At 36.6% G+C, this 16,789-nt stretch overlaps 1 protein-coding gene and 1 long non-coding RNA gene across 5 annotated transcripts in view; both read right to left on the bottom strand.

Annotated features, from left to right (window-relative positions):
• The window catches only part of LOC133278595 (uncharacterized), a 398,225-nt gene that overhangs the window by 193,642 nt on the left and 187,794 nt on the right, over nucleotides 1–16,789 (bottom strand). The gene's annotated exons all lie outside the window — the stretch shown is intronic.
• The window catches only part of ESR1 (estrogen receptor 1), a 159,266-nt gene that overhangs the window by 72,875 nt on the left and 69,602 nt on the right, over nucleotides 1–16,789 (bottom strand). For 2 of the 4 annotated variants that reach the window (XM_061471533.1, XM_061471534.1), the window contains one exon: nucleotides 8,725–8,915. In XM_061471533.1, coding sequence (XP_061327517.1) covers nucleotides 8,725–8,915 — 191 coding nt within the window. Of the gene's footprint in view, nucleotides 1–8,724; nucleotides 8,916–12,677; nucleotides 12,762–16,789 lie in introns of those variants that run through there. The other 2 variants (XM_061471536.1, XM_061471535.1) reach the window with 2 other exon arrangements.

The raw sequence follows: 16,789 nt of genomic DNA, 5'->3' as shown, positions 1-16,789 counted from the left end.
CTTCAGGAATATGATACCATGTTCTACCCCAACTCCATTCCCATCTTTTTTAATTTAAGACAAGGTAGTAAAATAGGAAGCATATTTTTTCCTCATAACAAATAAAAAAATGATGCCAATCCAGATCCCAGTCTCTACAAAATCTGGCAAGGAGTGTGACATCCAGTTTCTGTTTCCCAATCTGATAAATCACAATTTTTTTAAATCCTTGGCACGTGATTAAGCCAAGAGCTGTGTTAAAGGAAAAAACTCCCACAATCTATTACTCACAGTCATCTTAATATGATCCCTCCAGAGACAAAAAGCATTTTCAGAGAGTCATAGGCAAGCCGTGGCTACCTTATTCCTACAGACTTTGAATGAAATTTCCTGCATTTTTAGCTTCCTAGTTTATTTGAGCTAAAATGGGAATGGGTGGAATTTTATTACTGTACAACTAATATAAAGAGGCCAGAAAGCTTAAAATACTGCAAATTACTCTTGTGCACTTAAAATTCAATGAATTGTTAGCAACAAGAAAATTAAGATAACTTTATTTTTTTTCCAGGTATAACTTCAGGTTTTGGATTGTGATAAGACCTACTGAATAAATTTAAGTAGTCTTATTTTATATGTAGATCTTTGGTACCAGAGTATTTCCTGGTATCATAAGTCTTGCAAGAAGCTACAATATATCCAAACAGTATCCTTTTAAAGGAAGTGCTGGTATCTATATTTTATTGACAGGGGAATGGATGGGACAGGATTCTCACTGCACAGAGCATGGAGTGGACATAGAATCATAGAATCATAGAACAGTTAGGGTTGGAAAGGACCTTAAGATCATCTAGTTCCAACCCCCCCCGTCATGGGCAGGGACACCTTACACTAAATCATGGGCATTTCTAAGCACAGTGAGTTTTCTGCATTGACATCTGTGAAACTGAAACTGCAGTACAGTCACCTCATGGTTTGTTAAATTTATATACTGATCTTTAATATCAGTATCTTGACAAAAAGCCTTTTTTATGCCTATGCAAAACCTTTTCAGGCAATGAAAAATCTATTTATCCTCTTCTTGCATTTAGTGATGTGTATCTATGCTCCTTGGTTTGCTCATTTATACCCTAACATGATCCACACTTTATATAAGGTTCATCCACTTTATAATCAGAAGGGTCAAAAAAGATAGCTTTGTCTTTTTCCCTTCATATTTCCTATCACATTTTAGAGTGGGGAGTAACTGATTTGTAACAAAGGCAGTCCAAGTATTTCAACAATTTCTGACTAAATTAAAATATTTGAGAAAAATACATAATCTTATTCAAAAGATTCAGACAAGATATTTACTACATCTGTTACTAAACTGTTAAGTGTTACCAGCAATTAATTGCCATGCTACTTTTACAATTACTCTGAACGAGTATACATACTTCAGTATATTTTGCTAATAGTCTCCTTTTAGAAATAAATCATGTCAAAGATCACTTCATGCACTTCTAGTACATTTATCACTTTAGCAATCTTACACAGCTCTCTCTGGTTTGATTTCCGCCTTTCAAATGCAACTGCAAAGGACAACTTAACCTACAAAAATTCTGGAAGTTTGTGGGAGTGGAACTTACAGAGGCAGTTTAAATCAATATACTCACCTGAGCTAAATGAGGTTACAAAAACGTATTTATTTCGCTTTACATTTTCTAAAACCAAGTGGAAAAGTTAAGTACTTTCCTGCTGGACAAACAAACATGTTCTCTTGTAATTTATAAAAAGCTCTTTTTTTTTTTGTGTGTGTGTGTGTGTGTGTGTGTATTTTGAAATGTTGCTGGGCTCAGAATATCACAAGCTGGGAAAAATCACAAGTTTCCAAACAAAATACTCATTAAATACTTGTTACATGAAATACCATTTTCAGGGGTTATTTGCTGGTTGATCTGGTGATGAGGTGCTATGAAGTAATACCCAGTCATTGAGGCATGACAGCAGAGACAGCAGTGAGGCCTGAGGCCCTGCCAGGAGCTGGCAGCTCTCCCAAGAGAGGCTGACACTGTTCAGGCATTGAGAGGGGCAAGCATGGGAGATTTAAATGGCCATAGGAAGTGTGAGCAACCAAAAGTTCTGCAAAGTGGCTGGTGCCAGCAATCAACTCCAGGTAGCAATCAGTGACAAGTAACAATCAGTGCTTATTCTCTACCTTCCAGTAGTGTGTTGCCCAACTTGAGAGAGGTTTTCAGCATTGATTGGGGTGACATTTCATATGTCAGCTAGGAATATATAGTTTAGATGATTTCAGAAAATCAGTCTCAGTCTCGGGAAGAGCTATCAGAGTTCACTCTTACCACGGAAACTGATATTGAATGAGGCTCCATAGTGTCTGTCCTGGATCCAGTCCCATACAGTATTTTCCTCATTGATGAGCAATGGACTGGAGTATTTATTTTATTAAATGTTATTAAATTGTAGATGACATTTATATGAGTTAGAAGAACAGAGGAAAGACCAGACTACTCTGATAGTCAGAGAGAAATAAATCTGAAATATATAGCAGAAGTCTGCAGGATAAGAATCCTAAATTATTTGGCAAACTGGAGATAGCATATGGGGAAAAAAAAGCACAAAAATAAGGACTAGTATAAATCACTGCATTAAAACTGGAATAATCAGATGAACAAAGCAACATGGGAAAGAAGTGGTTTCTTCTCTAGAAAAGTATGCTTAAGTTTACTTTGCAACATGCATTGATTATGAGTGAACAGTGTCATGGTTTTGTAAATAAGGCAAACATTACAGCATAATAGATGCAGACAACTACTACTGACTGGGCTTGTATGTAATGCTATTGCTCTGTTCAGTACTCATGAAACCACATGTAGAAGTAAACCAGAATAAAAACAAAACAAAACCCAAACCAGTACAAATTATAGAATCTCCAAAGCAACTAGAAGATTAGAACTCTAGAAAACAAAACTTATGGGAAAAGGTTGAATAAACTGTGTTTCTTCAGGTTAGGTAAGCCAGAATAATTTAATTTTTAAAGTATGATATCAATCTTCCCTGCTTTAAAGGCTGTTGCAGATGGAAAAAGAACAATTTGTTTCCTGTGCCATGGTAGACAGGAAAATAAGTGATGAGCTTAACCCACAGGAAGGAAGATTCAGATTTCATAGTAGCCTTCAAGGATAAGGAAAAGAAAACGTTGGATCAGGCTACTTTTTAAAACGTAGTTCAATAAACATAAGTAAGGAATAGGCAACAGTTAATCCTGTCACAGGACAGAAAGATGGACTATGGCTCAAGGCCCACTGCAGCCCTAAGTTTGCTTAGCCTGAATTTGCTTAAACCGTGAAAAATAAAACAGTATCTTGGATGTTAGCATCTTAAGTCACTGTCACGTCCATGCTGAACACAGTAGTTAAAATTCACTGGAAAAGTACCACATTCAAAATTGCTTTACTAGATAAAAAGAGGTATTGACTCTTGCCTTTCAATAACACCCAAGTTTTTGAAACAAGATCACCATCAATTACAGTACTGACATTAAAAATACACATTAGGAGACAAAGATCAGGGCATGTGTTTAACTCAAGGAGCTCTAGAGAAAAACTCCTAAACCACAAAAATAACCCAAAAGAAGTTTCAGAAGAACCTATCTGAACACAGGCTGTTAGAGCAGCCCAATTATGGCTAAACTCTGGTGGACTTTCCACACAGATTTTCTAGCCTTTGAACTTCCTACAGTCACCTAACCTTTCCAACTGGAACCGTGTGTTTTCCACCCTGAGACTGGATACTGGTTTGCACCACCACATTTATTGGCTGTGATGTTCCCTGTTAATCTCACTTGAGTTCATGTTTTGTAATTTTGATCTTTCTGCTGACAACTCATAGAATCAGTGTACAAGCAGTCTTATTAGGGAGTTTCTGTCTTCTTGGCTGCAGGATCTGCGCAGTATTTGCAGCTGTTATCAAAGAGATTACAAAAATACCATGAAAGCAAAAGATAGTAATGGGAAGTTAAAGGGAAGATCTCAGAAACCTCCTAAATTGACTATATGAAATTGCTGCACTGCAGCATTATCTAAACACCCACTTATTAGGTGTTAAAGTCTCTCTAAATCAGATGAAAATACATATATATTACCACTACTTCTAGCCTTAAAGTTTGAACTACATACTTTTGACGAAGTACAGCTCTATCATTGTGAAGATAAAACAATAACACTCAAAGTCTACTGCCAAAACTCTCCAACTTGATGATCAGACAAAGGCATAGCTGTTAAATAAAGTCCATGTTCAAGGTACAAAACTAAAATAATTCCCTACTTCAGGAATTCCTGCACTTTGGAGACTGCTATATCTCTGCAATCAACACATTAATGGGCAGGCCTCTGGAATACTTCAGCATGCCTATTCATTCATTCTCATATGCCAACCTGTTCTTTTGGACTGGTACTTGGTCCCATCATGCAGTAATTCTTAACTGAATATTTGTGAAATATACTAGATATTTGCTGAGCATACAGCTGTGAGAAAAGGCAGAGAAGGTACACCTGAAAAACATCAGAAGGGCATATGAAGGAGGCAGGGAAGTAGAACTAGGGATCTGTAAAATAATTCAGCAATTCTGAGATCAAGATACCCTCCAGTGTAAAGCATTACTACCCATTTGTTCTGAATCCCTTGTGATCCCACTGGGGGTTCTTAGCTTCACATATGCAGGCATTTATTGGATGCTTGTCAGAGATGGTATGAGTAATTCCCGCCTATCCTGTACCCTTTGGTGCCTATCCAAGAAACAAGAGAATTGGAAGGAGGGAGGAAGAGTGTGTGAGTCATAAGGGAATTTTTAATTTGTAAATGGCATTTTTAAGGCTGGTATTGAAACACTTCATCCAACCCTTACACCCAAATTTTTACAAGGCTATTACGGGTGTGGGGGGGATCAGAAAATATGCAAAAATAAAGGATTCAGAAGATAGAAAGATATAAAGCAGGATAGAAACATTTTAGTTCACTTATGGTACCAAGGTGATGTGATTGTAACAATTTAACTTACAAGAACTTCCCACAGGAGAGAGATACTGCATGCTAAGACTAGTTTGTTGGCACTATTTAAAAGCCAAATTAATTCAAATTATAAATGTAATTTTTTAGCAGATGCAAAACCAAATCTTTAGAATAAGCAACCATTGTAAGAAAGCTTTTGAGCCCACAGATAAAGGCAAGACATCCTCTAAAACATTTACCTCCAAGAAGGTAGTGGGCTTTGTAGAAGGATAGCAGACAAAGCTTATATTGAAAGAAGACCAGCTTTGATGACCTAATGGACCTACTTGGTCTTAAAACCCAAAATACTTTAGTTGAGAACTACAGTGTGCTGTGATGTGACTGCTTATTACACTTCTAGATTCAAGTCAGTTGACCAAGTACACTCCTGAAGGCTACATATGCTGCACAAAGAATAAAGCATCCTTCTATCACCAAGCAACACAGTGTTCTTGGTGTCATGATTTTTTTTCCCCATGAAACATTGTACACTAATATCAGTCTGTGCAGAGTTTTCTCAAAACAAGGTCCCAAATCACTTCTGGGACAAACTAACAAAATAGACTGACACAGGCAGCTTCAGGAGGCAGATGAGCTTTTCCGTCAACCATCTGTTGCTTAAACTAAATTGAGCAGTTACACGTATTGAAAGACGGTTACTGATCCAGGTTGCCTTTTAAGCTTTAACCGTTTGACAGCAAAGAAAAACAACTCTGCGTTTAAAATTCACAAAATATTTCCAGAACCATTCCAGCTCCCTTAGATGAAAATGAGACTACTCATCTCCACATCAGGTAAGGTCCAATGTAGATGTGAGTTTTCCCAAAATTTAAATATATACTTGTGCAAGTAAGCAGAGATACCTTCACTGACAATAACAGGTACATAGGAAGGAAATGGATTACCTCCTACAGTTTGTTCATTGTTCCCATCTGTACCCACTTTTCCCTGTTGTTCCATTAAGGACCATATAGAATGTTTGACTACAGTCAATTAAGAACATCAAACTTCATTATAGCAATCCTCCTATAAAATCTCTGATGAGAAGTATAACAATGACCAATCACCTCATACTATCTATGTATTGTAAAATACAGGACAGCAAAGTACGAAAGTGGGGTTATCTTGCATTCAAAGAAAGGCACATTATAAAGAGGAACAAAAATCTTTGCTGAAAGCATTCTGTGTTACTTTTGTTTATATAAGCAAGTGCTGTGCATCTCAGTACAGTTTAATCATATGATTCACATGAAATTTTTTACCCTTTTTTAGGAATGCATATCATATATATAATGTAGATATAATAATATTTAGTTCACATATTCTTTTACATATACATCTACACATCAATAGTATTCGTTCCTAAATACCTGATCACAACCTATTTAAGATTTTTACTGTCTAAAAGGCAAACGAGATGATCTCTCATATATTTTTAATCTAAAAATACTGTCATTTTCAGAAATTGGGCACATGTCCAACAAGAACATGTAATTGCTGAGGTAAAAACTGCTTCCAGATCCAGTGGGAAATTCAGAAACTCCCTTAACTCATCAAGACTGTATACCTATGTCTTCAAAAGTCCTTTAGAGGACTTTTCATACCATCTGTGATCAAGTGACCACATTTCTCTCACAAGTACTCACATTCTTGAATTACTTTCTTGTATTAGTGGATGTCATTTTTTATGATATCTGTTAACCACAAAAGAGGTGGATCAACTGGGGAAAGCATAGAGGAGTTTAATAAACAAGATCAGAAGTCTGCAAGGAAGTGTGTTTGTTTAGTCTAAAAAAAAGACTGAGGAAAGATAGCAGCCTTCAACTATGTAAAAGGTTGTAATAAGCCTTCTTCATGCCCACAAGGGACAGCACAAGAAACAATGTTCTTAAATTAGAGCAAACGTTACTTAAAGATCAAGGAAGTCATTTTATGGGATACTGAAAAATTAAGATCTGTATTTTTAAAGCTTACTTACTTCAAAATTTTGTCAAATTTAGGATTATAGCAAGAATTAAATTTACTAATTAGCATGTACTATAGCACAAATAGATAACATTGTGAGGACCACAACATTTGTCCACATGAAGACTAGGGCAAAACTGTCTAAGTGCTAGCAGCAAAAGTGTGGAATTAAATTAAAAAGTCAGATTAACTTCTTTCATAATGGCCAGAAGCTGAAGATCTGTGCTGTACAACTACTTGATAACTCTTAATTTTTCTTATGAATATCAATTTTCACTTTGTTGCTGACGCAGTTCAGTTCAAGTAAAGGGACAGAATTTTAAAATTCTAAAAATAACTCTGATTTAGTCAGGGAAAGTTAAAATGAAAAATAATGAAAAACATTCCATAAGGGAGATGTTCTCCCCATCTCCCAAGTGTAAGTAAATCATTCTGATGTTAAGACAAATGCATATCACACCTTCTTATTTCAGTGTTGCTTATTATTGACCTCTGGCTGCAACCACTCTGTTCTAAAATCATTTTAATGAGTTTGAAAAAGCAGAAATATAAGTAACTGTTAGCTAATCACTGACATGGAAATAATTTCATTAATGTCTACACCACAGCCAATCTTTCACTTATTTTTTTTTTTTTTAAGGTGAGGAAAAGTCTGAGTTGAACGCTGGAAGTCTTATTTAAGTCACTTCAGTTGTAGTCATGCTAGTCATGCAACAAAATAGGCAATAATCACACCTGCTAAGAGGTAAAAACTGTTCCTCACTATGTTCACTTCAAAAAAGAAAACAGGAATTTTTGTGCCCACGTTATCACCTAGAGATGTAAAAAAACCCTTACAGAAACCTAATAAAAGCATACCACTTTACCAGTTTTCTGTTTGGAAAGGAAGAAACCAGTTTTATTTTCTTCTCCAAAATATGACATAGATACTAAACAATGCCCGTATTTTCAGCAGAATCATATTTACTCCTTACTCAGTTTAGGAAGTGTTGAACAAAGCTAAAAAGTATTAATTCCACAGAGTGGCAGGCATTTAAATCAAGAATTATGTGGGTCATGGTAATTAACACTGTTTCTGTTAGATGACCTTTACTCCACCAGATACCTTGCACGGTATACTTTTAGCCATAACAAGAGTGTGAATTAAACCACTCTGCGTACGGTTCAAAGCCCTGCTTTGCTGACAGACACAAATACTATTTCATCAAGGAAACATTCTTTTACAATATTGATTCTCAAAAGACATCTCATATCTTCAAGGAATAGAGATTTAGATTGAACCATCCTGCTAATGGAGAAATAAATTAAGATTTATAAATCAATCAACATGAATTAATCTTCATCTGAGAGGCAATTCTCAAAAAAAGAAATCGTTTTGGATTAGAAGTTAATCTCAGAAAAGAGACAGGCATAGCCTGAAAGAATGGTCATCTTGGTCTAATACAGATTTTTAAATTAAATTTCTCATTGCCTCCATGGCCAAGCATACCTAAGCCAAGTAGAACACAGAGAATCTTTTCTTTCCCTCATGAATCTTGGACTAAATAACAATGCATTATATACCTGCTAGAAGCATTCACCTAATACAGAGCTAAAAATACATAGGAAAGCACAGTAACTGCTACTAAAAACCCAATAAATGTCATTGCTGTTGGCTCAGGCTGCAGTCTCAGGTAGCTCCATATTTTCCCCAAGAGTAAAGAGTAAAGGTGATTCAGTTGAACAGGTTATTACCTTGAATACTCCTTTTGAAAAAAGCTTTGCAGCCCTCACAAGACCAGACCCCATAATGGTAGCCTGAAGCATAGTCGTTGCAGACAGCACAGTACCGGGTCTCCTTGGTGGATTCCATGGACAGACTCCCTTTCTCGTTGGTAGCGGGCACCCTCTCCCGCATGTTGTGGCGCCTGTTATCAGAGGTTGGCCTGTTAACAGCAAAAAACCAAGCATAATTCTTTCAGTGAGCTTAAGTCTCATCCACTCCTGCAGATTGTAAGAAGAGCAGATCTAGTTGGACAAAAACCAATCTTTTATCACCCTCTGGCCTGTTCTAGCTGAAAAGATGTAGAACAAGTAAGGTACAGCGGAATTTCTCACAAATCAAGCTCATGTCATTAGATATTCTACTTTGAAAAATTAAAAAGCTATTTGATAAATTATCAATTTTCTCAAGACGTTAAAAAGGAAAAAAAAAAGAAAAAAAAATCAACATTTATTTGCGTACTTGCTCTTTTCCAAAGCATCTGGCATGACTGCAGTACCAATAGGTAGTTTGAGAATCTGATGCAACAATCACTTAATGTTGCACCCGAATTTCCAAGTCACTTAAATTATTAACCCAGCTATTTTCAAATATTATTGCTTAATTAGAGATGCAAACTTTCCTTACATTTTCAAAGATATGATACTGCATAAAACAGTCTCTATTCTCATTACAATATCACTTTAATTAAAATTAGTAAGTGGTTTTAGCGCAATAAGAAAAGCCAGAAGTTATTAAAAATTGTTCCTGAGGAATTTTTGTTCTATTAATGTACATGTTATTAAACATACTAGAAATGCACATGATGGAGGTGTGCAGTATGCTGCTGAAAACCAAATGCATCTATAGGTAAATGGCAATGAACTCACATCTGCTGAATCTGGTAAGAGGTTATTATAAGTAGCTGCTCCAGGTGTGGTAAACAATATTCAAAAAGATGAGAGGATGTGAAATTACCAAGGGAACCACTCTGGTATTGCTCCTGGAAGGCAAACAGCTCTTGCAAAACATGTTTTCCAGTAAGAGTCCGCACTACAAATTGTCCAGGAGAAAAATACAATTGGGTGTGACAGCATCAGACAAGCTGAAGCATGAAGAATCCTACTGTTTACAGTAATTCACTTGCCATGCATGTTTTAATTGCTGGTTAGTAAACAGGTGGCTCTTATCTCCCCAGAATCCTAACATTTTCCCAAACACACGTATCCTGGTTTTGAGACCAGGATACTACGGGCTCTTTCAGATTTCTTCCTGCATACCTTGTTTTGCCTTATACCCTTCTTCAGCAAAACATCCTTTTTTGATGAACTGAAGCATCTGGCACCAACAGTACCTTCCTGCTTCAAACAAATACTCCCCAGCAGCTTTCTGATTATTCCACGTACACTTACCTATCCTCTTTCATCTAGCCAAAGTACCCTGACATTTCCTGCTGCAGTCCATTTCAATGCCCAAAAGCTTTCTACCAGCGAAAGCCACCTGAATGCTCTCAAATCCCCTTGAGACTTTTTATATATGATATCTGTCCCCAGATACAATATATTTCAATGAATATCAGTTACTAGAGAAACTTGATGCTTTCCTGTGTTAGACAAATTGCTACTGGCATCATTCAGGAAAACTGCATTTTTTAAGCCCAAACTTCACCAGGCCTTCTATGCAGGTTAATTTTGCACAGTTATTTAAATAATTTTTGTTTTCCTGGGACTTGTGCAAGGCAGAAGAAACCGCAAATGGTGAAATGCTGTCATGACGCAATTCTGGCTTTTTAGTGAGATGGGAAAACTGGAAAACACCACAGTTCTGACAATATGAGTTTAACAAACTAGGTAGAGAAAAAAATCCTTGCATATTTTAGATGTTAAAATGTGAAAAGTTGAAACAATATCGTTAATAAATCGTTATGACCACAACACATACATTGTTCATGTAACTGCCTTTTCCAGCCCACCAAACCTAGGAAGGCTTTTTTTTCTTCTCCGGGTCCTGAATCTTCCTTTGAATTTGCTTTATCCCAGTGCCCCATTTAATTGACTACTTTATTTTTTTTTACTGAGTATTGATCAAAGCTGTTGTTTCTTACCTTCTCCACCCCACTCTCCCCAGCCTGCAGCTAGATCACCCTATCCACCCTCTCAGAACAACTTTAAGTTAACCATGAACAAGGATGTTTAAAATATTTGAAGTAAACCAGCAAGCCAGTAACTGCCAATATAATTTTAACAGCAGTAGACTACTCTGTTAGGTGTACGTGGCCACCTAGAAATATTGATATTTTTTTACTGCATTTTTCAAAACTGTTAAACGTACACAATGTCATACAAGATAAGGTTCCCAAAATTTTCATATCAAAAAGAAGGACAAATAAATTAACATTTTTAAAACTTCTAACTTTTACGTTTTCTTTTTATAAAACACTAAAAGGAAAAAATTCCAAGTTCCAAAACGGTTACATATTTTTGCAGGTATGAAGTAGAATTCCAACACCACACACATATACCGTTCTATGGATAACTGTGTTTCTAGTTGGATACGAAAGAAAACAATTCAACAGGCAAAGGCAAAAAAAAAGCAAAAGAGAGTAAGGAAATACCAAAAAGTATCAGTCACCACTTAGCCCAAATAAATTGGATTTCATCTTTTCAGAATATCTAGCTTTACTCAGATCAAGACTAGGTTCACAAATACTTTGCTATTAAAATTATATTTAAAAATAATAAAAAATTAATAAAAAGTAGACTGAAACAGGAAAAAAGCGCAGTATTTTTTTCTATCTAGAGTAGATAAGAAATCTCATGAAAAATATGCCCTCCAAAGAAAATAAAATACATAAACACTAAGAAGTAAGATGCAGTAAAGAGAGAGATATTTGGCCACACTGCTTGCAGGGAGTCTGTCCCAAAGTTTCTGTCCATCCTCACTCACACAGTGAGGCCACTTTTTCAGGGGAGGCTTCAGGCAGAGGCAATGAGACAGTGTGCACACTGTAAGCACATACAGAATCCATGGTGCAAGGGATCACAGACAAAGGAGCAACACCACTGCTCAAACCTCCCCATAGTGCCCATGCATTTCATATTCAACTTAGATCTCTATTGCACACAAACTTGTTGCATTAAAAGAGCACTATAAATCTTCCAGCAGACCTTCACAGAGCAAAATGAATCTAAAGATAGCTTTGCTGGCTTCCCACCCCCATAATCAGTGCCACTTGAGCAAGGTTTTGCAAACTGGCCTAGCAGAGTCACCGCATTCAGGCTTTTGTGAATCACAGCAGGAAGCGCACTAAAATACCCCTAACACTATCCTCCCCAGACACAACATCCTGCCACCCCTTTCCATTTATACAATGGAAATAAAATCTGGTAATAAATAAGCTGTGGTATATATTAGAGTAGGTGAAGAGGAAATTTTGGGGGGAAAAGAGTATCCCAAAAACACAGAGCTTGCTAAATCAATAAAACATCTCAAGATTCATCCAGAAATCAGCTGTTAGTTAGTACACATCACAGACCACCGATGCCGCGTCCTGACAAAAAATAGCAGTCTGCTCTTCATCCAGTTTTCAGTTAGGCTTCAAGGGTTAACCTTCTGGAGAACACAGTGCAACAACCTAACCCAACTTTAATAACTTTGGCAAGATCATCATTCCCAAAATACAATAGCAGAACCTCTTCAACAATTTCCATTGTAATCTATGCAAACAATAACAATGACAAAAAAAAAAGGAGCAAAAGTTCTTGTCAACAATGTTTACCAAAGACAAACACAAATCAAAAAGAAAGAAAACCCCAAATAAATCCCTCCTTCCAAGTCCCGCACCAAAACAGAACAGATTAGAAAGAAAAAAAACCTCAGAATTTACTGCACATTTCCAAATGTAATAACACAGCAGACATACAGTGAAAAGTATTTCGGAACCCACAGAGTAGGACAAACTTGTCTTCCACACTCACTTTCTTATTTTTCCACCTATGCTGTGCTGAGTTTGCTCTTCAATAAATGTGGTAGCAAACAAGCCACCACTGCTTTAAATATTCACTCATCACCTGCAGCTTTGAATCAGTCAAGAGATCATTAACCCCTTTTTGACTAAAATAAAAAGAATATCTACATAAGGGAATTACAGTTTTGTAATGTAACCTCAGTTTTTTACATCACAGTAATCTGAGTGGCAGGTGATATGAATATAGGATAACCCACAATACACAATCCATCCAGCAGTGAGGTAAGGCCCAGTTTATTCGCAACACCAGATTTTTATTGGAATCTATGTGAAATAAAGAGATTTCACAGGGAGGAGGGTTTAGGGAAATGTTATTTAAGCAGTTAAAGGAAGCACCTGGAAATACTCTAGTTTTCTGAATTTACTTTCATACAAGAAATCTTAACCTGCAGCTGCTAAATCTTTCTTACCAGAATGGACAGCAGTTCCCAGTATAAAAAGCCTCAAAACTAATGGCCATTTCAAAGGCAGAATGTTTTTCCACAGATTTGATTTATTATAACATCATTGATTATTCAATATGAAATTAATTAACCTGCTCCTAGAATGTGAATATCCATATGGGGAAAAACAGTTATGAAAGATTGTTTGAACAGAATTAAGTGCTTGGAAATACTTAAAAGACATCGCAAGAAGTACTGCAATAAGAATGACTAAATATATAAATAAACAGAAAATTCTGAAGTACATTAAGCACCTCAAAACTAGTATTCTCAGAAAACAGGTCTAACGAATCTGACAAAAAAAGTCATACCATCAAAATGAAAATGTTGGCTTTAAACAAATATTCCAAAAAGCCTAAGGTTGTAATTAAGCAACGATGTAGAGAGAAACTTTTACAGGGAGTTGTATCTCAAATGGACAGAATCACAAGGTATCTTAAGATAGATGGAACATTGGTAGGAGGACCTATGCTGAGCCAGCATTGGCACAAGATGGACTACAACAATGAAGGCGAGTTCGAGCAATGGGTCCAGAAACTGGCATCAGCCCTTGGCTAATCCACTATCAGTGTGAAGATCAGACAGGGCTCAAACTGAGACCTGATAGCAATTCCAAATCCATGTCTCTAAGCATGTTTCACTCACTGAGCTAAACTCTCTTCCTCTGCAAAACAGGATGGTTTCAACTATGCTAACAAGGGAGAAGGACCATTGCACAGGACCTGCCTGCTGGGAGAGGTTTACCCGGCCAGGCCAAACTGTGCCTGGGAGCACGAAGCTATAAAGCAGTAAGAACCATTGTGCTGGTGTTTACACCCATGTCCTGGCCTTGTTCAGGTAACCAATATACGTGCAGTATTTTCTTGTTCCACAATCACCAGTTTATTTCCTGATTGCCAAGTTAATGTCTCTGGCTGCAGCACCAAAAATTACAGTAATAAGCATTTCCTGTAGACAATGACGTTGTCCATTCCAGCTTAGTGCCTACCTCAATAAGAGTGACATGTAAGTTTGTCGACAATTTAAGCATAAACATAGCTGTGAAAGTTTGACACTCCTGAGTGAAAATAAGCTCTAGAGTGAGAAGGAGCTGCCTGTAATTCAGATCTCTATATGGACTGCAGGACCAGACCATTCTCTTCCCTTTCCTGTAGCCTTGCACAGCTCCCTGTGCTTTCACAAGTCTTTCCACTAGGGGAAATACAGGGTGGAACCAGGAAGGCCACCAGAGCAGAGCTGCATAGCAGCTGTGACAACAATGCAGGTGGAGACCTTCATGCTGGAGAAATGCTCCTCTGGTCACTTCAACTCATTCATTTCATGAATTTGGCTCATTTCTTCTCCTCCAAGGTTAGTGCAGGGCCATCTTAGCAGGACTACCTGTGTAGAAGACCCTAAGCTAGTGCAGTGAATGGATGAGGTGAAGAAATAATTGGCATAAAGGAATAAGAGTCGATTTGAACAGAAGATACATGTGAAGGCCAACGAAGAAAAAAAATGGCAAGAAAACCACCTAAAAACAGGACAGTTCTCAGTTCAGGAAAAAAGATAAGTGATCAAAGAGACATTTAAGAAAAAATGAAAACATACAAAAGTTGAATAATAAAACAATCTTAAAATATTAATAGTATTTCAAAAGGTATCAGAAAATGTATTTTATAGTCAGAAGACTGAAATGTTTTCTTTAGAACTAGAATAAAATACAATTTTATGTGGTAACTAAAGTAAAATAACTTAGAAAAATAACTCGGTATTGGCCAATAAATGGTACTGTTGAGGACAGGCTCTGTCAACATAAAAACAAAAGCATATCTTCTTAGGTCATCAAACCTTCTTATTCAACATGAAATTGAACATTTCCTTTGGCATGAGCTTTATCAGCTTCCTTCAACCTTTGATTAATTTTAAAATGTGTGATTGAAATACTAGATTTTGATATGCCAAAACAAAACTGTGTGAAGAAACATCTCCCCTAAAGCTATTTGCTGAAGTCAGTGTATGTTCTCACATCCTTTCAGTCCTTCTCAGTTCTTCATTTTTAACATTTTTTTTTCTTCATATCTGTCACTAATATTAAAGTCTAGAGAGGTATATCTATTCACAGTCACTATGTGGTCTATAGCATCTCCAGCCACATTTCCTGGAGGTTCTATTGATGGGAAAGGAAGGGAGCCCAGGCTCCTCGTTGACAGGCTTAATACCTGAATTTGAGCATTTTCAGTATTTCCCTCTCCCATACTTCCACTCCTGGGATTGGTTTCCCATGATTTCAAATGTGAGCTGATCATTTTGCAGCTGCTCCCCTTGACAACATGGAAGTTTACCCACCTTTTGAAAAATGCAGAAGTTTTTCTTGGGGATGGCAGGGAGGTGGGGGATAGGTTTAAAAGAGGAAAGAGCTCAAACTATCTGTCGGTTCAAAAGGTCTGAAATTTAAATTCATACAAAAAAAAAGTGAATACTGAGAAATTGGTTCTCTTACATTCTGTTTCTCACTACTATTTCTCACAATCTAAGCTACAACTCACAGTCATTTGTATTACTCTTAAGTCAAGAGGAGTGGTGTCACTGTACATCACAGTGTAGCCCAGAATTCGATCATTTCTGAAGTAATGGAAATTTTCTGTTTGCCTTTTTGTTCTTTTTCCCTTATGCACAAAAGGTTAATAATTTCTTTCTGTCCATAAGGTGAACTCAGAAACACCCACACAGATGCTTTATATGAATACACATTAAAAAAGATTAAGATTTTAAATATAGCACAGGGCTGCCCCTTGCAAACGCAGCTGCAACCTCCATTTATCTCTTTTGTGTGTATGTATGTTATCTTTAATTATATGGCCATATTTTTCACAGGGTAACAGCTCATCAGTGCACAGAAAAAAAATATATATATATATAAGGAGCAGCTATTCTGTCTTTGCTTTTTTTGTTTTCTTTTTTTTTTTAATATTATCATTCTTGGCTATTTGGTGTCTGGTACCTTACTCTCAGCACACTATACAAATTCAGCTACAGCATCAGAAATAATTTCCTTTCACTTTTTCCATGGCACTAGAGCATGGTTGACAGGTGCTAATGAATGTATTTTCCAATACTCTTGTGAGTTGAAAGGATAAAAAATGAGGCTGAGAGAGATTGAGGTCAAAAATATATACTGAATTATGTGCAACCTAAGTTTTTTAAGTACCCACCATTAAATAACATTTTGAATGTTCAGAGTGCTACTTCCCTTGTCTACAATTGCAAGGGTGAATGTTCAACACTTACATAAATTATCCCGTAGGACTTCTATTCAGCACAAAGAAAATTACAATACAACATGAGAATACTTGTGAGGAGTTTGATTTAAATTATTTTCAAACTTCACAGAAGCATTTGTGTCAGAATTAGACAGAGAGCATAGTTCTTCAGGCAAGCAATCAGCCACCTTCACACAATACTTCTTGAAATTTTTGCCTTATTCCTTTTTTTAACTTACAGTCTCTGTAAGAAATGAGAATTTACAAACAGGAACATATTTCCTGTTTGTAAATTGGCACATTTCATAGTTAATCCTTTTATAACATTGAAAAAGCAGCCCACTTC

Source organism: Pezoporus flaviventris, unplaced genomic scaffold (assembly GCF_033815535.1).
Source record: "Pezoporus flaviventris isolate CSIRO_AGI_PZ_B2104156 unplaced genomic scaffold, CSIRO_AGI_Pfla_v1 ptg000066l, whole genome shotgun sequence".
Taxonomy (NCBI): Eukaryota; Metazoa; Chordata; class Aves; order Psittaciformes; family Psittacidae; genus Pezoporus; species Pezoporus flaviventris.
Note: the sequence above shows the minus strand (reverse complement) of the source record. Positions and strands in the feature narration are given on the sequence as shown.